The 21,818-nt window shown below is 41.9% G+C and overlaps 1 protein-coding gene across 1 annotated transcript in view; it reads left to right on the plus strand.

The window, feature by feature from the left end:
- The first annotated feature begins 652 nt into the window (after window positions 1-652).
- The window catches only part of CERKL (ceramide kinase like), a 70,531-nt gene continuing 49,365 nt past the window's right edge, over window positions 653-21,818 (plus strand). Inside the window, exons 1-2 of the mRNA XM_015406079.1 lie at window positions 653-944; window positions 20,781-21,023. Of these exons, the coding sequence (XP_015261565.1) occupies window positions 653-944; window positions 20,781-21,023 (535 nt within the window). The remainder of the gene's footprint in view (window positions 945-20,780; window positions 21,024-21,818) is intronic.

A 21,818-nucleotide genomic window follows, 5' to 3' on the forward strand; every position in this document is an offset into this window, starting at 1 on the left:
TAGCAACGATTCCTCCTACATCCAGACACACACACACCCTCCCCCAGGATCATGAGGGTTCTCTCAGCCTCCAATGTGCTCCCACTGCAGAGTAAGCGGCACTAATTTCCCCTATTTTATCCTCACCACAGCTCTGTGCCTGAGGTGAAGGCTGAGGCAAAGCGCCTGGCCCAAACCTCACCCAACAACCTAGACGGAAACCCTTATCTATTACTGGCTTTCCCACCCGCCCCTTCTGTGAAGAGAGAGAGAGAGAGAGAGAGAAACAGCAACTCAGAGAGAGATTTCGAAAAGAAGCCATCTTCTTTTCAACTCGGGCTCCGTTCCCCCTCCCGCCTTTTCTCAAGACAGGCCGGCAAGAAAGTTACGGCGGCGGGGCAGAGCGCGTGACCTGGGCGAGGGAAGCGTGAACGGCCGAGGAGGAGAGGCGCGCGGGTGCCTCCCCTTAACTGTCCCAGAGGAGGCGCGCAGAGGCGGGCGCGCGCCCCGTACAGCCGCTTGACCGCTCCCCCCCCCCACCGCTTTAGCCGGCCCAGGGATGAAAGGGGAGGAGAGTCGCGCCTCGCTGCCTTGGTAGCGGCCGGGACGCGCCGGGATCATCCCCCCCCCCTCCCCGCGCGCTTCTCGGCTGAGGGAGCGGGAGGGAGGAGGAATGCATCGCCCCGGGAGACTCGCGTGGGCCGAGAGGGAGGGGGGTCCTTGCGGGGCCGAAGGGGGCGCGGGCCGGACGGGAAGCGACGCCCCCTCTCGCTCCTCTTCGACGGGGCGGCTGAGGCATGGGGGCACCCGAAGGCGCCAGGAGGAGGAGGAGGAGGCGGCGCCAGGGGGCGAAGCCCAGCAGCCCCTCCTCAGGGGGATCTTCCGGATCGGCAAGGAGAGCTGCGACGTGGTGCTGAGCGCCGAGAGGCTCAGCTGGACGCCCATTCAGCCCGAGAGCCCCACAGGTGAGTCGGGAGGGGGAGGAGGGGCTGCTTTGGCGCGCCTGCCCCTTCGTGCTGCGACGGGAGTTTTCAAGCTGCAGCCTCCTGTTGTGGTTGTTTTTGCTGGGAAGTAACTTTTAAGTCCCGGCTGAACTCGAGGGTCGATTGTTATTCTTTGATTAATTTAAACTTATATCCCGCCCTACCCCACAGGTGGGCTCAGGGCGGCTCACAACATATGAAACAGCCATAAAACTGATAGTATAAAAATACTTAAATAATTTACACAGTCGAAACAAGGTGGCACTGAAAACACTGACAGTCCAACGTCTCTTGTAGGCGTTTTAAGTAGTCCCAGAGGGAGCAAAACACGTGGAAAAGGGGGGGGGGCGGAACCCAAAGGAATAGGGACAAACGTGTGACAAAAATGACAGTGCGGAAGTGGCCAAGAAAGGCTGCGGTCACCCACACTAAATCATCCACTTTCAATGCGTTTTCAGTGCACTTTACAACTGGATTTTACTGTGGCCCATTCTGCATCTAGCATTTGCTCCGCTGTTTTACCAAACCCTCTTGAGAACGCAAATTCCCCTCTGGTTTGCATGTCACTTTCACTTTGGTTGTGGGATTTTATGGCAGTGTCCAGACTGCATGCCGCTTTCACTTTGTTCCTCAGTTTTATGGTATAGACTTATGGCCGTTTTATGGCCGTTCAGGGGTGACTCTGCAATTAGTACGGCTTTTTGGGGGGGTATTTGAATGTGGTTTTGATCCACATCTTTTTCTGTGGGTTTGGTAAAACAAGGGAGAAAATGCTAGTTGCAGAATGGGCCACAGTAAAAATCCAATTGGAAAGTGCACTGAAAGTGGATTATTTAGCGTGTGTGCCTGCAGCCTGCTTTATAACAGTTTTCAAACAGATGATGGTAGGTTTGCCACACATTGTGCCCACCCAATTATTGTGCAGCTTCAAACAAACCCAAAGAATAATGTTATTTTATCAAGACTGACCAAAGTAGCACACGAAGGCCATGTAATAATGTATTTTATTGAGACCAGCATATGTGCAGGAAACGCACATGCATTCTGTATGTTCACCTGGCCATGCATGTGTTGTGCATGTTCACCTGGCAGTCAGTTTGTGAGAGAGGGCCAGATGCTGCTTCACTTAAAAAAATAAAACTGGAGAGCACTACGTCACAAACCTGGGGTTTAAATTGTGCATTTAGCTGTTGAGGTGTTGACTGCAACGCATGCTGAAGGAAAACCTGTGTACATGGATTGGATTGTGTACACTCTAAGTTGTGTACAGGATTTACAGTGTGTGAGCTTTCCAGTTTTTTTGGAATTTCTCATCAGGCTGGATGTTATGGGAAAAAAGAAGAGGGGAGAGGAAAAAGATCTTTCTGTCTGTGATCCTAAGGACTGGTTGGCAACCTGGATAGGATGTTCTGCTCCTGGTCCCCTTTCTCTCCTCTTTCTACATCCTCCCAAGTCTACCCTCTTCCTACACCTCTCCCAAGGAGAGCCAGTTTGGCGTAGTTGTTAAGAGTGCAGAGAACCAGGTTTGATTCCCCACTTCTTTACATGCAGCTGTTGGTGTGACCTTGGGTCTGTCAGAAACACTCTCAGAGCTGTTCTCTCAAGAGCAGTCCTCAGTAGAGCTCTCTCAGCCCCATCTACTTCACCTGTTGTGGGGAAGGGAAGGGAAATGAGATTGTAAACACCTCTGGGACTCCAGGTGAAGGGCGGGATATAAATCCAATTTCTTCTTCTCTTCTTCCAGACTCCTCCTCTTCAAGCAAGGGGGTTTGAGGACAAGAGAACAGCTTTTCATAGAGAAGAAAAGTTTTAGTAACTTAAAAGAATGAAATATATTGGCTGGGAACAAAATTCTAGGCTTGAACAATTTACCAAGGAATTTTCTCTTTTTTCCCTCATTTAAAGAAAAATTGCATCTGAAATCATAAATGGGACTCTTGTGGCACCTTAAAGAAAGGCTATTTCACAACATAAGAAGAAGTAGACTCCAATCCACAAAAACTTATTCTGGAAATAGAATTTTGTTAATCTTTTGGGTCCCACAAAATTCCTGTTCCAATAGGAAGAAAAGTTAAAAATAATTAATTTTATGTGGTGTTTGATATTTTTATTGAAAACTCACAAGAGTTGGTCAGTTTTCTAACAGTTTACATTCAAAACACAGATTTTCTTGTTTCAAAATTTTTGAACATTGTAAGGAACCATACTGTTTGGATAGATCTGTTCATGCTGTTTGTATTCAGTATATAAAAGGGGGACAGATGAATCTGCAAATGGAACTTTATTCCTCAGGTCACAATATGTTTTCAGTGTCTGAATGTCTTGAGTACTGTTTTAGAAACACAATGACCTCTGCCACTACAAACAAAAATGGCTTTGTGAGGATTGTTCTACTCCAGGATACTGGAATTTGGCATTTGGTAGAAATATAACCCAAATGCAATTTATGTCAGTTTTTGCAGGGTTGCTTAAAAAGGTAAAACAATTACTCCAACACCCATCATATACATGCACTCCAATTTAACGTAGCTTTACTTAGAAGGAAGTTGGGGTTTTAGGAGTGTATGGAAGGGAGGCAAGAAGGTTGCCCCGAGTGTGTCATCAGGATCTCGCACTGAAAGGGTAAAGGCAATCTGCCCAGAACAATAAGTGATATCTAATAAACATAGTCTGTCTGATAATAAACATTTAGAGTCCCCTGTAGAAGGTGAACCCCCTAAGATATAATTACATTAACTTAATGAGTTTAGAATTAAAAGAAAAATCGAGTATTAAATTGTAACGTTCAGAGTTCATTTGTAGCCACATAACCTTCCCAAGAGAATATTGAGCAAGGAACAGGGACTCAATGGTTCATCTGTTTTTGACTCACTGAATACTGAGCCTTTGATATACACTGAATACCCTTTTGTTTTGCGTTCAGTACAGAACCTTTCTTGATGTGGGTATGTGATTTGCTTGTGATTCAAAGCAATGAGCATCACTGCAGAGAACTGTTGGCTGTTATCACTGATTTTACTTCTTCATGTGGCTGCATACGCCAGTCAACTTGGAGTGATTTACAGATGACTGAAGCAGGCTATAGTAGTCTTGAAATCTCCTTCTTTCAGCCCTCTGTTTAGATGTAATCCTGTCAGTGTTGTGTTGGCAGGTAGGTAGGATAAAAAGAAACATAGGTTTTTTTACAGCGTGAAGCTGTTAATGAGTTTTTCGGGAAACCTGTGTCCCCTCTGAGCCACTGCCTCCCAGACTAGTAAGCAGTGCTCAGACTTGTGGGTCCCTGAGGTTAAAGGCACACAAGAAGACCAAAACCTTTAGAAAAATACACACAGGTTTATTGAGCAAATAAAGTTTCTACAGTTTCTACAGGCAACACAGTTTCTAGAGTTAATTAGCAAAGAACACAACAAAAACTATTTTTTTTCTTTCTGATACTTTAGTACTTGGCATTAACTGGCGCACCATTCAAAATTGCAGAGGCCAAGCTAAAAGCTTATGCGTCTGTCCCATGGGATCCAAAGTTAGTGTAGCCTCACCCTTATCTGTTGTGAGTCGCACTGAGCCCAGTTGTGGAGTAGGGTGGGATATTTTTATATATATATATCAGACGGTCTTCAGAATCCAATCATACCATTCATTCACTGGAGCCCTCCAAGAGATGGTGTGTTTTGCTCCTGGCTCCCCCCCTCCCATTTAGATACTGAACTGAGTGCAGGTTTTTCACTTAGCCAGTTACTGCATTCTGATATCAGGCCTTGAAAGAGATACAGATAGTATCTATGAGAAAAGCTAATTAGAGACACCTGCAAGTTGAAGCGGACCCACTATTATCCGTGTTAACCCTTGCTAAAACTAGGGTGCTTTGCCTCACAGAGCTAATGTTTACCTGGATCTTCCTTTCCAGTAGTGATTGACCAAAGCAGGGAACAGAACCAGGCCATGCTACTATTATTTTTGCATCCAGTTTTGTTTTTTCCATATCTTTTTTTATATAGCAGTTAACAGGCTGTTCTATAAATCTTGTTTTTCTGCCTTGCTGAAAGCAAGTGCAAAACAGGCTGTCCTTCATTATGAAGTTTAGGATGGTGCTGTTACTCCAGTGGCTCAACTTTTATGGCAGTTCATCTTACTGGAACATGAAAGCTCAGTACTCTGTCCAGATCGTGCTGTGCTGAACAATATGTTTTTGCTTTGTGTCATGAGAGGCTGCTTATGACGTCACAGTAGATCAGTCTGAAAGATGCTGCAAAACTCCTTTGTTTTTGCTCAGTTGCATGTAAATGTAATAATTAGATATTGGCAGATGTCATGAATTGATGTTACCTTGGTGAATAAATCACTTTTTATTGACATTACTTAAGCTGTTTTAGCAACACTTCATACATTTTGAGTTTTGGGATACACCTAAGGTGTATGAATATATTTTAAAAATGCAAGATATTGTAAATTTGCTTGTCAGAGAGGTAAGAATGGGCACGACTCCATGAATTGCCACTCTGTAATGTGTGAAATGGCTCTAAATTTTTGTTTACTTTATTTATTTTTACGTACATTCTCCCCAAGGGGGATCAAAAGCAGAACAGCATAAACATCTATTACTCTTGCAAACTGGCGTAAATTGTATTGTTGACAAACGTTTCCAAGGCTGTAAAGTTGTTTAGGATAAACTTGTCAGAATTGTAAGCGTATTGACATTTCAAAACATGTCTTTTGATATACCTTATTTTGCTGTGGCTGGTCTACATTTTTTTGTCTCGTCAGAAATACTGAGGTGTGAAATAATTTTAGTGAATTAATGAGTCCATTACCTTTGCCTGGTTTTTCTGTTATTTTCTGAAATCTATTCTTTTAGAGAGTTTCTATGGTGCCTCCCAGGGAAACCTGCTCATTTTATTATTGTTAATATTGAATCTTAAATGTTTAAAGAATGTATGAATAAAATCAGAATTTCTGTGAATTTCAAGCAATGTGTATTTGCATTCTTTTATCAAATCTTGATGCATGTGCTTCTCATGAAAGAAATTTGGGTATTGATTTCTGCCACTTATGCCTTCTTATCTAGACATTCTGTTGAAACATAATGTGTTGTGTATTTGATACATATATAACTATTCTGCCATAAGGGTCTGCTATTATTTTAGATAGCAACTGATTTTATGATAGTATTGGATTTCTTTCACATATGCTTATGTTTTTGTCCAGATGAACTCAAAGCACATCTGTTACTTTTTGTGGTGGTATCTGCTGTCTCCTTTTAGAATTTGACTTTTTGTTAATTACAGCTGTAACTTTGGAAAGGTTTTTAATATTTTGGGCTTTTTAAGAAATGTATGTATTTGGCGTTATTAATGGTTTGATTTTGCTGTATGTTGTCATAAACTGTTATAGCCATATATTAGAACCAGTTGTTCAGGTTGCAGAGTTGTATAAAAATGTATTCATTTAAAATAATTTGACTTTCAAAAATAAGTGGTAACATTAAATTCCACCTTGCATAAAATAGTTAAATCCTGCTTTGCAAATCTGTTGATACAGATGATATTGGAGATCCATAATGTGAACTGCTGTCTGTTTGCAGGTTGATTACTTAGATTTGTACTCATATGTTTAAATACTTAATACATCTTGCACCTGTAGTTGCTTTCATGTTGGCAATGCCTGCTTGATTTGGGCTGTTATCTAAATCTACTCCAGAAGTCATTTTGTAAACAATGTGGGGTTTGTTTTCTTCCCTAAGGAAAGTGCACAGGAAGTAGGGATGGGCCCAGTTAGAATCCTTGCCCACTCCTTGATTAGTTTCTGAGTTGTCTCCAGTCTGGTCCAATCATCAGATTCTGTACCAGAGGCCATATTTTCTTACTGGGAATTTCAAAACTATGGGATTTGTCTGGACTACAGAAAAGTTCTGTGAGAGTCTTGCTTGAAACTATGTGTTCAGCTTCACCATAACAAACCAGTATTGTTACCCCAGTTCCTATAGTAATGGGCAGACTTCTCATTTTGGAGAAGTGCTCTGCAAACTGAACCATTTAAAAACAAAAAACAACAACGGAGAACTTTCTTTCTAAGCTTAGTGCTGCCAGTGGTATTATTGGGAAGGTGATGAGATCTGAACGCCTCTTCCTTTATCCCTCTCTGAGAGGCTCCTTCCTTTGCCAGCTACCCTGTGGCAGCAGTGAGGACTTTCTTTTGTCCAGTCATCTAGAATTAGACAACGGGAGTGCACTTTGCAAACATTGTTTTTCCAGGATGCCTGACAAGGTTGCCAGCCCTTAGGAGAAAAGATGTTCTGTACCGTTAATAGAGGTTTTATGAGAATGTTATTTACCTCTATGCTATTCAGTGTGTCAGCTGCCCATTTCCACACATTACACTTCTATTAAAAGGAGGGAACATTTTTGTCCAGACCTTTTGGCAGCCCTACTCATAATGGAATCAGGTATTCTAGCAATAATGTGTCTGTGGCTCAGAGTATGAAACCTGACTCCATTTCTCAAAAGTGACATATAAAGAGAGCCATCAACAGTTGTAGTTGGCTTGGACTTCATTCCAGGGTTGCATTAACTCAGGCAAATTTTGCTAAGTTAATGTAATGCTTTAACACAAACAAAGATGGAAGTTTGATACTGAAGTCATAATAGTTTTAGGTACATACAAGAAGGAGAACCCGCGATACTCGCCTGGGGGAGCGCCACGTGGAGGAGAAGGAAGCAGCTGCAAGTGAGCCTTCACCCCCGCACCCCCACACCAATGGCGAGGCCTGTGCGGCTCCCAGCCGCCGGGCCCACCAAGCCTTCTCCCTCCTCCTCCTCCCCCGGCACCGAGGCCTGAGCTCGGCCCTCCAAGCCTTCTCTTTCCTCCTCCCTCCTCTGTGGTGGTGAGGCCTGAGCTTGGCCCCCCAAGCCTTCTCCTTCCCCTTATCCCCCCCCCCGATGGTGGTGGTGGCGAGGCCTGAGCAGCTCACAGCCGCCGGCCCACCAAGCCTTCTCTCGCCCCCTCCTGCCCCAGTGGTGGCAGCGGGACAGTTGCCGGGGCATTCTCTACGCATGCGCAGGGAATGCTCTTGTACTTTGGGGGGGATTTAAATATCCCCCATATACTTTTTTCAACTGCAAATGTGCAGGAAAATCTCTTTGCCCCCTAGGTGCCTTCGATGTGCAGATTTAGATATCCACACGCAGGGGGCACCTTGGCTATTAGATATATAGATAACATAAACAATATGATGGCATTGTGTGGGGAGGCTATGAAGAACCCTACTTTTGTAAGAGGGGTGGCTTTAAGTTCTGATTTAACTGTTCATAGCCAGAAAAGCTTATTAACTTTCTTTTATGTTTGCAGTTATGCAACAGCTATAATAATAATAATTTTTAAAACTTCCCTGGTTGCAAAAAGTAAAGCAGTAATTAAAGTCCTCCTCATCTCATGGGAGCAGGAATTGACTAATTAAGGGCTGATTCAGGAATGCTGTGTCTACAAGTGTGAATAGGAGACAGCTAATTGAAGCTGCAAAAAAGGAGAGGCAAGATACCTTGGAAAGGGGGCAAGGATAGAGGTACTTCTTAGAGACAGCTGCAGGAAGAAGCACAACTGTTGCAGCATATAATTGAATATTGCCTTCGGGATGGGGTCAGATTTTCATGGGAAGATGCTATGGCTGTGACTGTGGCCCCGGTCACATGGGAGGATTTGCCCCACGAAGCGGACAGGTTGAGGGCGCATCAAATGGGCGCGATCAGATGCTAGCATCTGGCAAGCATCGCGCCCCCGCCCCCAACCCATCCCTTCCGGCCAAAAACGCAGATCAAAAAGGTACTAGGGAAAATGTAGTACCTACCAGAAGATCCGCAGCAAGGCTGGGCGTGGAATCACGGACGCGCTGGCAGCCCGTGTTATTCGAGGGACTGCGCATGCGCACGAATACTCCAGCAGCCTTGGCTCGCCCGTCTTTGCCTCACTTCCCTCGGCCATGTGATTGCGCCGGACAGAATATGCGCAGCGGCTCGGGGGAAGCGTCCGATCCCAATGCCGCGCTTTCCTTTGGTGCGGCTCTAAGAAGCCGCACTTCCGGCATGGCTTTTCCCGCCGCTGTGACCGGGACCTGTTTTAGTTATGTTTCCAGTTGATTGCAGGAAAAGCAGTGCACTAAAGCACTTTGTTCTTTAAGAGCAGCAAGGTGTTTTTGGGATCCCTGATATGCTTTGAATCTTTTCTGTTGTCTGCCAAACTGCTTGTTCATTTTCAGGATCATGACCACAGTTACTAATATAGGATGTTGAATATATTGCAGAGCTATTGTTGATTTGAAACATGATAAGTATATGTTCATTAAAAGATGAATGTATTTGATCGCACTTGTACTCTGTTTTGTGTTGGCTAATTTTTTAAAAATAAAACTTTCTTTTATATACACACACACACAGAGATACTGCTGCATTGTGATAAGTGCTTGAACAGAAATGAATGAGCAATAGATATTTTATTTTAACGGAGTCATATCTACAGTATAAAATTAGGTTGACATACTCATTTTATTTGACCTACAACAGCATATCTTCCTTGTATGTTTTGTACTTGTCAGTGCTGTATATAGCAAAATATGTTTAGTTTGGCAAACCTTTCTATCTCTGAAGCAGCAGATGTTATGCTTTGCTTAGTAGTGTGTATCCTAGAAACAGAATAATTCTTAGAAAAACAAAAAAATTGATGAAATGATAACATAATCCTGATATCAGCAATAAACTATTGATCGTGATATGGTTATATAATTAAAAAAATATGTTAAAAAGTGAAAGTAAATGTTAAGTCTATTCTTTTAGTATTCTGTTTATTTAAAATAGCCACATTCTCTAAAAAGGATGGTCCATGTACTTTACAATGATATCACAATACATTGTAGAAACCATTTAGAGTCAAGAACAGTCTGTAAAAGCAACACACAACAGCAGTATAAAATACCCCCCCCATGCTCCCTCTAAGCTGTGGAGTCTTGTGAGCAAAAATTCTACCTTGTGAGCTACTGGCATGAAAGTTGTGAGTGAGCAATTTAGCTTCTGCATAAATTAGTGTGCTTTGGAGCCCTCCTTCCTGAGCTAAGACAAACAAACATCTTTGAGCCAGGGGCTAAAAAACTGAGCTAGCTCACACTAACTCAGGGAACACTGCCCCCTCTCCAATAACCGGGAATCGGAATCAATAAGTCAATTGAATAGTAAAAATAAGAAAAGAAATCTAAACTGCTAACAGAGTACGCAGGCAAAAAAATTTCTACCTAGGTACAGGACAGACTGTGTGAGAAAGTTTCTTGTTCTGCTTTTTGAAGGCCTAGGAATGAATTTAGGATCTGGGGTTTTATCCTGTAGGCAGGTAAACATTGCTGGCTGTCAGAATCCATTACAAATGGGAAGAAGGGTCTGCCTAAAACCCAAAGGTTCCCTCATTTCCATACCAGTTTCTTATTTTCACCTACTATGTGTAAGTTGGCCATCTGGATTTTTTGTATGTATTCCAGGTGGGGTAGGCCATCCAGTTGACCATGGATGTTAAATGCTCAGAGAATATGAAATTCCTACTCTGCCATGCGAAATCAGAACAGGGAGGAATAGCATTTAAAACCAGAGGGATTTAGGTTCCACATACATTTCTTACAGGAATTGCCATTGTGTATTCATGGTATCATAGCCTTTCTGCCATCCTAATGTGCATGTGCCTTGTTACTTAGTGGCAATTGGCAGGAGTAAGGCAGGAGACAGAAATAAAGAGACTATATTAATTTACAGTAAAATGAATTCTGCATTTTTGCCACATGCAATTAACAAACCTATTCCAAACAGGAATACTATGAATTTTCCAACCTCATCTCAATCTATTTTTGTGTTCAGTGATAAGTAGTTATATGAATGGCATTTCAATTTATGCAACACCCATGTACAGGTATAGCTATTATTGGAAATGCCAGTTTTTAAAAAAATTAAATTTCTGATCCATCAACTACCTATTCTTGATCTGATTGACTAATCTGATTCACAGGTGGACATAATAATTACAGGCACCGTGCGGTGGAACACATGGCACTAATCAACATGGGTGAAAGAGTGCACAGTTTGACTGGAAGTCATTTTGTGGTCTGAATGCCAGGCACATGTGCATTGCATCTAGCACATCAGAGGCACAAATAACCTCGAGGTTTAATCCATCCACTAGTATATAAAATCTGAAAGTTGTCTTCATTTAGTTGATTACTCTCAGTGAACTTTATGTAGTTTCCTTTGATCTTCGTGGTCTCTGTGCTTCACACCAATGGGATCTAGTGCGCCTGCGCTGGATCTGCCGGTGCCTAGCAAGCTCTCTTAAAAGGATTTTCGTGCCTGGCCCAACTGAGCATGCTCAGGAGCCCCAGTGAGCATGCCCAGAAGGGCAGGCACGGACATCCCACCAGTTCCTACCAACCGCCGCGTATCAATCTCCTAATAAAACAGGTAGAAGAAGACAGCAGCGGGGCAGGAGGGCGGGTGGTGTGAATGCACAGATGACCACTCGAAGATCACCAGTTACTGGTAAGCAACCTGTTTATCTTCTTCGTGGTCTCTGTGCTTCACACCAATGGGAGATTAGCGAGCAGTAGTTTACCTGGAGGCGGGTGCTGTCAGGTGTTTACTGCTTAGCCGAGGCCAAAACCTGACGTCCCAGACTGTCACTGGTGGACTGGCGGACGTCCAAGGCGTAGTGCCTGATGAAGGTATTAGGCGTTTAAATCTGGATAATTCTGTGGAGGAAGAATTGAAAGATGTATTCCCAAAACTCCCAAGAGAAGATCAAGTTGTCATCGTGGACAGATTGGAGCTGTTGAAGAACAGCTTATTGGCCTTGGGAAGTCAATGTGGAAATCTAGACTCCAATACTCTCAGGAAGACTTCATTACAACACCCCTGTAAAGCTCATGAAGAGATGGACTGTTTCGAAACTACAACAAACTCTGTTAAGGATTTGGTTACATTATTGGATTGCAAGAATCTTAAAACAGATATGGAAGCAGTAAGAAATGACAAGAAGAAGGATGACAGCGGAAGCCACCTGACCACTGCACAGCCGTTAAGCATGATAAATTTCCATTCTGCAATTGCACCAGTGGACTTAATTCCTAATTCTGAGGTCCAAATTTCAAGCTCTTCTATGGAGGGGAATCCATCCAGGTGTCCAACTAAAGGAACGGTTTTGGGTCCTGTTAAAAGCGTCGAGCCTGTGATGGACTTTAGTAATGGATGCGTGTTTAGTGACCCAACAGGCCAATTGGATTTGATTTCTTCTGATTGACTACATAACTCAACTTCCTTTGATGGACACAACAACTCACAGACTATCTCCTTAATGTCATGGAATGTCATGGGATGGGTTAATAGATTGAGGGATGTTGAAACTGTAACTTTTTTGAGGAAGTTTGATGTAATTTTGCTTCAAGAGACTTGGCGGGTAGATCCCATTATTTTTAATGGGTATAAAGCATATGATCTGCAAGCACTGCCCTCTAAAAGAGGGAGAGCAAAAGGGGGGTTGGGTATTTTAATATCAACTATTTTGAATGTAAGGGCTAAACAACTGGCTTCCTTTAATCAAGTGGCTATGGCATTAGTGTTGACGTATTCCCAGACAACATGTTTAATTATTAATGTCTATTGTCCCCCACAGAAAGATATAGATTGGGCAGGTCTTGAAACGTACATCTGGAATTTAATTATGGAGCATCCTACTGCATATTTGATAGTTGGGGGAGATTTTAATGCTAGGATAGGTCCAAATAACGACTTTCTCTATGAAAGATATAATACCTGTCCCCCAGAGGAGCAAGTACCTTCCCCCCCACTTGTGAGATGTTCAAAAGATCAAAAGTTTAATTCTGCTGGTTATGGTTTTTTGCAAATGGTAAATGGCATTAATTGTCATATTTTAAATGGTTCATATCCTACAGATTATCCAGCTGAATTTACCTATTGCTCTGGTGAGAGGAGGAGTGTCATAGACTATATTATTGTCTCAGGAAATGTGTTAAATCTGGTTGAACTATTTGAAGTCTCCTCGTATTTAGAGAGTGATCACTTCCCTACTATTCTGAGATTTGTGGCACCGAACTGTGATCCCCGAATCATAGATTTACATCTGCAGGAGAATGAGGAAGGAAATGAGTATTATAGGGTACCTTGGAATGAAAGGAGAGAGAAAGAAATTGCAGAGCTTTTGAGTTCTGGGGCTCTTGATGAGTTTTTAACTAAGTTAGGAATTGAGGGTCAAGAAGACTTACATCTGGATGCCTATGCTCAAATTATAAAAGAAATACAAAATGTAATGGGGAAGCCTTGCTCCAAACAAAATAGATTAACCAATAGTAATTCCAAGCCTTGGTTTGATAAAGAGTGCAGAACTATGAAAAGTGCTCTTAATGCTATGTACATCAAATATAGGTGTGACGAGGCCAAGGATACTCTTGAGGATATGAAAAACTTAAAGAAACAATATAAGTCCTTGATACGGCGGAAGAAGAAGGAAGCCATAGTCCTGGCATGGGAGCAACTAAGCTCAGCATGTAGAGATAAAAATCCCTGTTTATTTTGGAATTTGGTCTCCAACTGTACTACTAGACCTCCCTCAGTGTGCAGTAATACAATTCTCCCTGAAATTTGGGAGAAATATTTTGAGCAGCTCTACCAAGGCCAGGATGAGGCTGCAACAGAGGACCTGGATATAGGTATTTTACCCTCTTGGCCCCCTGTGCATCCTCAAGAAATTAAGAATCTTATACAGACCTTGAGTTCCAATAAAGCCCCAGGCTCTGATCTCATATGTGCAGACCTGATTAAGAGGAACCTTGAGTGGTGGGTTCCAGTTCTTGCTACTTTATTTACAACTATAGATAGAACTGGTAGAATTCCTAAAGACTGGGGGGTGGCAATAATAGTGCCTATTTACAAGAAAGGGAACAGAGCGGACCCTGTTAATTATAGGCCGATCAGTCTCCTAAGTATAATAAGTAAGCTTTACTCAAAACATTTACAGTGGAAGCTAAAAGACTGGATGGAGCAGGAAGACTTTTTGAGACAGGAGCAAGCAGGCTTTAGAGAGGGACGGTCATGTCTAGATCAGTGTGTGATACTGAACCATTTAATTTCCAAATACTCCACGAACTCTTTAACCTCATTGTATGCAGCTTTCATAGATTTTAAATCTGCATTTGATTCTGTCTCAAGAACTACCCTATGGGAAAAGTTGAAATCCTCTACAATAGATAGGCGCTTATTGTTTCTATTGAGAGCTCTCCATAAAAACACTTTTGTTAGGGTACGATGTAATCCTCAAGGTCATCTTACAAAGATGATCAGGTCAGACAGAGGAGTAAAACAAGGATGTATTTTGGCACCTCTTTTATTTAATATTTACATTAATGATATGGTACAGTTTTTGCACAAACTTGAATTCCATCCTCCAAAACTTGCAGATAGACATATTTCAATTTTACTATACGCAGATGATGCTGTCCTGCTTTCTAGGACCCCTAAGGGACTTAAGAGAGCTCTGTGTGCTCTTTGGCAATACTGCAGTCAGAACTGCTTAGAGATAAATTACACGAAGACTAAAATAATGGCTTTTGCCAACAAGCCTAGGGTGTTTAACTGGGTCATTGACTCTCGTCCCATTGAGCAAGTTCGCTGCTATAGATATCTTGGAGTTATATTTCAGTCGTCTGGTCATATGAAAGGCCATGTTGATTACCTGTCAGCCAATGCGAAGAAAAGTGCTGGAGCTATTCAGAAGTTCTTTTGGTCCAAAGGAGGTCGCAACTTAGAAGCTGCCATTAAGTTATTTACTATAAAAGTTTTACCCCAATTATTATATGGAGCTCCTTTGTCCCTCCTGGCAAATTTGACCTTACTTGAAAGAACGCAATCGAAATTTTTAAGAGCTATTTTTCAAGTTCCACCAAGTGTTTCAAACGCTGCAATCCGCTTAGAGGCTGGCCTGGTCACGGTGGAGGCAAGATTGTGGATTGCTGCATTTCATTATTGGTTAAAACTGATTTTCTTATCCACTGGCCTTTCCCATACTATGATGCAAGACAACTTTGTTCCTTTATGGCGGAAACAGATAGAAGATAAACTGGTTTGTTATGGTTTTTCAAAACAATTTATTCTGTCCTTGGGACATGAGCAGGCTAGATCAGTTCTAAAACAAAGAATACTAGATGTTGAACGACAGATGGACGTGAGTAGGATTAGGAGCCCTGTATTTGATGTAAGTACACTTAATAAGATAACTTTGAGATCTTATATCAAATATTTAGATATTTGCAACCACAGAAGAATTTTTACCCTATTAAGATACAACGCCTTACCCTCAGCCATAATGGAGGCAAGATATACTAGAACACAGAGGAAAAGTTGTATATGTGGGTTGGGAGCTGACGAAACATTGGAACATGTAATTTTTGATTGTATTATATATCAAAACATTAGGGAAGTTTTGATCAAGCCTATAGTTAATTCCTTTCCAGGTCGTAATAGAAGCATACTTTTGTCAACTATGCTGGCAGGGGATAACCAAAAGCTGACTAGGATGGTTGCCAAATTTGGTTGGTTGGCATACCAAACTAGGAAAGAAATAAAGTACAGATAGGCCTAAATCTAATTTCTGATCTTAATATTGATTTTATCATGTCTGTATTTTAACACTTTTAGATTCTTATTTATAATTTTAGATGCCATAATATTTTATAATTTTATTGCTCCCTTATCTGTACTTATCTGTCTTCTATTATACTGGTCTATGACCGTAATAAAGGCTTGTTGTTGTTACATTCATCAGGCACTACGCCCTAGACGTCCGCCAGTCCACCAGTGACAGTCTGGGACGTCAGGTTTTATCATCGGCTAAGCAGTAAACACCTGACAGCACCCGCCTCCAGGTAGGCTACTGCTCGCTAATCTCCCATTGGTGTGAAGCACAGAGACCACGAAGAAGATAAACAGGTTGCTTACCAGTAACTGGTGATCTTCGAGTGGTCATCTGTGCATTCACACCACCCGCCCTCCTGCCCTGCTGCTGTCTTCTTCTACTTGTTTTGTTAGGAGATTGATGCGCGGCGGTTGGTAGGAACTGGCGGGATGTCCGTGCCTGCCCTTCTGGGCATGCTCACTGGGGCTCCTGAGCATGCTCAGTTGGGCCAGGCACGAAAATCCTTTTAAGAGAGCTTGCTAGGCACCGGCAGATCCAGCGCAGGCGCACTAGATCCCATTGGTGTGAATGCACAGATGATCACGAAGAAGATCACCAGTTACTGGTAAGCAACCTGTTTTTCTGTTGCATGTGTGGCTTGTCACAAATCTATATAAAATTCTCCATGGCTCCATACCAGAGCCAGGGCCTTTTGGGCATTGGTGCTAGCCTGGTGGAACTCTCTGCTTAGTGACATCCATGCCCTGTGGGGCTTGGTACAGTTCCACAGGGCCTGTAAGACAGAGATGTTCCCCAGGTCTATGGTTGAGGACAGCAATGTTCTACCGTCAAGCCTGACCGCTGTTACTCTCCCCCCACGGAAAGCATATAAATTGGCATCAGATGCCACCTGGATTAGTTTTACTGCATGTATTGCATTGTTTTAATTGTTGAATTGTTTAAACTGAATTTAATTATTGATTGATATATGTACTTGTTAGATGTTGGGCACCTCCCTGAGCCCTTTGGGGGAGGGCAGTATTTAAATTAATTTGTCTTCACCATCATCTTCTACGGAGAAGGAAAAGGTTAGAATCACTCCTTTCTTCCACAACAGATCCAGCCACACCAACCAGGTTGTTCAGTGCTGCATGTGGAGTATGATGGTTGTGCATCTTTGTTCATTGTTCAGGAACTTTTTGCATGTGCAGTTCTCAATCCAAAAGCGCAATCTATGTGCAGAAGCTGTCTTTGGTCTCAGTTTGTCTTTGTTCTAATCAATTACATTAAAAAGCACAACAAAATTCTTCAAAAGTGTAAATTTGTGTAAAGCAATAAGTGCATGAGTCCTACCAAATGCAATGGTACAAAACCATGCATAATGAGATACAGAATTTTAACACAGAAAGATTTTATTTTTCCTTTACTGATGAAACTCTTGTTTTCATATTGCTTGCTAGGCATCGAAAATAGATGGGCAACTCCACTTGTCTAAATCATTGTCTGTTTACCTAATGATGAGGTGTGTAGCTGTACACATCCAAATGCCTAACCCAATGTAGGTGGTCTATCCATGTAGTATTATTTTCAGTAGAATGCACACTTGAATGCCCATCTGAGTGCATGTTACATTGAAAGCAGTGCAGTGCAAATAACCATTTGCACTGCAGTGTTTTTCCATTCTAGAATCTATTCTACTGAGGGGCTGTAGTTGGGCTTGAAGAACATGCACCGAAGGAGGGGTACTCTCTGAGCCAATCCCCTCCCCCTAGTCCCCAAATAATTTAAACAATCAGGTGCCACCTGGTGGACTCTTGTCTTGCCCAGAGCTGTGTGGAGCCAGTGGGCAGGAGGACTCAGAAGACAGCCGTGCCCAGGAGCTCAGCTTGTGGCAGCCATCTGTCAGGGGCTCCTTTTGCCCAACTGCTCCTGAGAGCTAAGCGTGAGGACCTAGCAAAGCCATAATGGTTGAGGCTAAGCTAAGTCAGTCTCAACATTCCAGCCCACCCTCTTTTAAACTGCAAAAGGGGCAGGCAACTTAAAGGATCCTATGGAGCTGAGCTTGGAGGATGTATGCTAAAGGGTATGTGTCTGCCTTGCACAGTTCCTTTCCTCCATTTGCATATGGGGCTGAAGGGGAACAAACTGGAGAGTATGAAGAATTCTTCCCCATTTTGTTTTCAAGTCTAAAGGGAAGAGTATGTGGAATTTTGAAGATAATTTTATGTATTAAGTTTAATTCTAATTAGAAACCATTTTATTATAGCTCTGTTACATAATAATATTGTATACCTTAAGTAGGTGCATAGCACATGCTGGTTGAAATTAATGTCTCTCAGGCTTACTTTAATGTATTGAAAAAGTGGACATGTGGAGAAACTGAGTACAATTAACGTCAAGCAGATAAATCCAGCTCTAATCCTGTTTATGCTCTACATCAGGCAGATGTGCCAAAATTGATTTAGACAAGCTCTTGGCTTATAATAATAATTTTTAAGTGCCATGTAGTATTGTTTTTAGTAAGGCCTTTCTTAAAAACGCTAAGCGTTCTTAAAAAGAGAAGCAAACTTAACAAGTGTAACCTACTTTATGAAGAGCTTTGCTTTTATAGTGATGGAAGAAATTGGCAGGAAACATTATCTTTATTCTTTGTAATTAAATTGACTTTTAAAATAACAATGGGAAGTGGGTAATGAATTAAATAAATAGCATGATATCTAATGTATACTTAAATCCCTTGTAAGAACAGATGGTACCCTGTATCCTTGTAGGTAATATGAGAAGATAGTTAATGTTTTGAAACAGCTAGCAATAATCAGTATGATACTAATGAACAGATAATTCTTGGATGGAAAAAAATAATTCATGAGCTTTTTTTTGCAAGTGTAGTTTATTTAGAGGATCATAAACATGGTAAATATAAATACAGTAATCATTCTTCCTTTTCCCATTGATTTAAATTAAGATGGAGAGAGAGAGAGAGAGAGAGAGAGAGAGAGAATGTGGGCATATTCTTAAATCTAGAGATTTCCACTTTAAAATCATGGACGTAAGCATTTTAGTTTTAAATTATAGGTGTTTGTCACCTTGAACACCTACTAGGTTTTAATTGTGATATAAAAATGTAAACATAACACTGATTTCCTTTCTGTGCAGGTGAAAATAAATGTATCCATGCCAGTGGGTCTTCTTGCAGTAAAGATTAAAATAAAACCTGTTAATCGGGAATTGCAAGGAGTATTTGGAACTGCTAATCAAAGGCCCCTGCCACACGGCAGGGAAAAGACGGGGCGAAGCGCGGCTTTTAAAAGCTGCGCCAAAAAAGAAACGCCCCAGCGGGATCCCATGGATCCCAGTTGCCGCGCTCTGTTGCTCCCCGGCACGATCAGATGCCGGGGAGGAAGATACCAGTCGGAGGGGGAGGCTGCCGTCCTGCGCATGCTCAAGCATGCGCAGTACGGCAGGGGGCCAGGGATGCGACGGCGGCAACACGCGCCGCCGATCCCACGGCCAGGATGAAGTGGACCATCCGGATGAACCACCGAAGGTTTCTTGATTTGTTTCTTGATTTGGTTGACTCATATTCTTGTGCTGTCTATAACTAGAATATGACTATTGACTGAGAAAGGAGGAAAGAGGTTTAGTACTTGGGTCCAATAGACTTTTTCTCTTTTTGTTCTTGGTGATTTTATCATGAGGTAGTACAACTGAAATAATGACTTCCTTGGCCATTGCATGGTGATACTGAGGGGGAGGTGCATGGATGGAGCAAGATCCAAAATCTTAGTTCCTTCAGAGATGTTGAAGCTATTGAAGTTTCAACTGTGAAGAGGAGTCACCCATTCCTTATTGCCCAACCATGGCACCCCCCAGTAAACTACCTGAAGAGCAATTTGCAGGTACTTCAGCCTGATCAAAAGCAGGGTCCTATTGCAGGTCTTTCTTCTCTGAGCATGCTTCTTCAGCATCCTCTCCTCTTCAATTAAGGAACAAAAGATCTTCATTTGTTAGCGCTTCCATTTACAGATTTACTTCACCGTAGTCACTTTTCACCTTTCTCTTTTACTTATGTCAATCTTGTCTTGCCCAGTGTGTTGGCTCACAGCTTCTGCCTTTGTACGGATAAAGAAAGGAGAAGGGGAGGCTTCAGAAGCACTGCTACCTTTCCATTCTGGTTTGAAACAGAAGAGAAAAGGTGTCCTTTAAATGAACCTCCCTGGGCTCATTTAAGGAAGTTCATGAAATGCACTCCCTTTTTACTGATTTTTCTTCTTAATATTTTCCAAATCACTCTGTTACATCTCATCTATTCTGAACAAGCAGAGCTCTTATGGTCAGACAGAAGGGGAGTTAGAGTAGCACAGGCTGTTTGAAACAGGTTGAAAACCGGTTTAAAAACTTATAATACCTTGATAATGGACAGTGTTGGTGAACTTTATGTCCACTCTACGGTGATTCTTTTGTTCTCATTCCACAGTAGCTGGCAGCCTAAATAGGCTCTAGAGTTAACTCAACACCTTGTGGTGTCCTGGTGTCATTGGTGGCCTAGCTATGTTCACTCTCTGGGAAGTGCTAAATTGTGGCCTTGAATGCCCGTTTAACCTTCTACTTTAATAGAAGAAGAAGAGGAGAAGAGATTGGATTTATACCCCACCCTTCACTACTCAAAGGTGTCTCAGAGCGGCTTACAAACTCCTTTCCCTCCCCCTCCCCGCAACAGACACCCTGTGAGGTAGGTGGGGCTGAGAGAGCTCTTGACAGAAACTGCTCTTTTTTCAAGAACAGCTCTTATCAGAACTACGGCTTGCCCAAGGTCATCCAGCCAGGTGCAAGTGGAGGAGTGGGGAATCAAACCCGGTTCTCCCAGATTAGAGTCCACGCACTTAACCACTATACCAAACTGAATAACTGTACATATTCTCAAGAGACTAAAATGACAAGAAAGGAGAAAGAACACTTGAGGGCAGGAAATAAAGAAAAAAGTAAAAACAAGGATGCATCTGCAAAACATAGTATTAATACATATTTTGTATATATACTTTTCTTTAGAGAAGAGGTATAAATTATTACAGTTTAAAAAATTGTTTAACTACAATGCTTAACTCTTTCTTTGGGCAGGTGGTTCCGGCATAGACTTGCAGTGTAAAGAGGAACATGTTGAAATGAAAGATGTATTTTCTGTAAAACTGAAACGTCGTCGTTTGGCTGGACAGCAGAAAGGTGGCTTTTTATTGGGCATTACACTATTTGTCTGTCTGAAAAAAGAACAAAACAAACTTAAGGATTCTGTTCTCAATCTCAGTAACTTAAGCGAAGACCACTGTTACTTGTGGTTTAAATATTTTAAGGAAATTTTGAATGGTAAGTACTTTATTTATATATTTTTCCTGAGAAACACCATTGATGTTATTAAGCCTATTTCTGCAGACTTTTTTTGTTAGGTACATGGCATCTTTTCCTAATGGTGATATTAAGTGGTATCTTTTTACAGCATCAGCCATGTTGGTAGGGCATTAGTCTTTGCGGCATACTACTCCTTACAAGTACAGCTTGCAAATTAAATTTCTGTATTTTTACTATAACACTGGTTTCAGTTAGCTGTCTCAGATACCAAAATGTTTTTCTTGTATAAGTGAAAGCAACATGACATCAGTCAAGGAAATGTTACTTTTCATTTTCCTGTATAAACACCTGGCTCTGACAAATTTCCAAGCAAGATATGTGGTATAGAAAAGTGTATCTCTGGAGCAGGAGAATATGTGTACTGCTCTAAGCTATTACTGTTGTGGAGCAAAAGTCTGTACTTGCAGTGTCTTTTGGACAATTAAAGAAATAGGCTTTATGGGGAGTAGTTCATCAGTTTCTTTTTTCAAAAATAAGCTGTTGCTGATTCATAGGGAACATAGCAGCAGAAAGTATGTTATCGATATATATATGTGTTGGGGTGAGACACAGTATGACTGTGCTCGTCCTTGAACAGGCTCTGTTGATCAGTGCAGAGCTGGACATGTGGCCCAAAGACCAAAAAGATCATACACACAACTCTAGGACCATTAAAAAAAAACACAACAACAACTCATCTGCTAGTCATCTGTACAATTATACACTTTGCTTATTCCTGCCCTTGTTGCATTTTGTGATTTGGATTGTGGATAA

Source organism: Gekko japonicus, unplaced genomic scaffold (assembly GCF_001447785.1).
Source record: "Gekko japonicus isolate JY-2015 unplaced genomic scaffold, Gekko_japonicus_V1.1 scaffold630, whole genome shotgun sequence".
In the NCBI taxonomy this organism is placed as follows: domain Eukaryota; kingdom Metazoa; phylum Chordata; class Lepidosauria; order Squamata; family Gekkonidae; genus Gekko; species Gekko japonicus.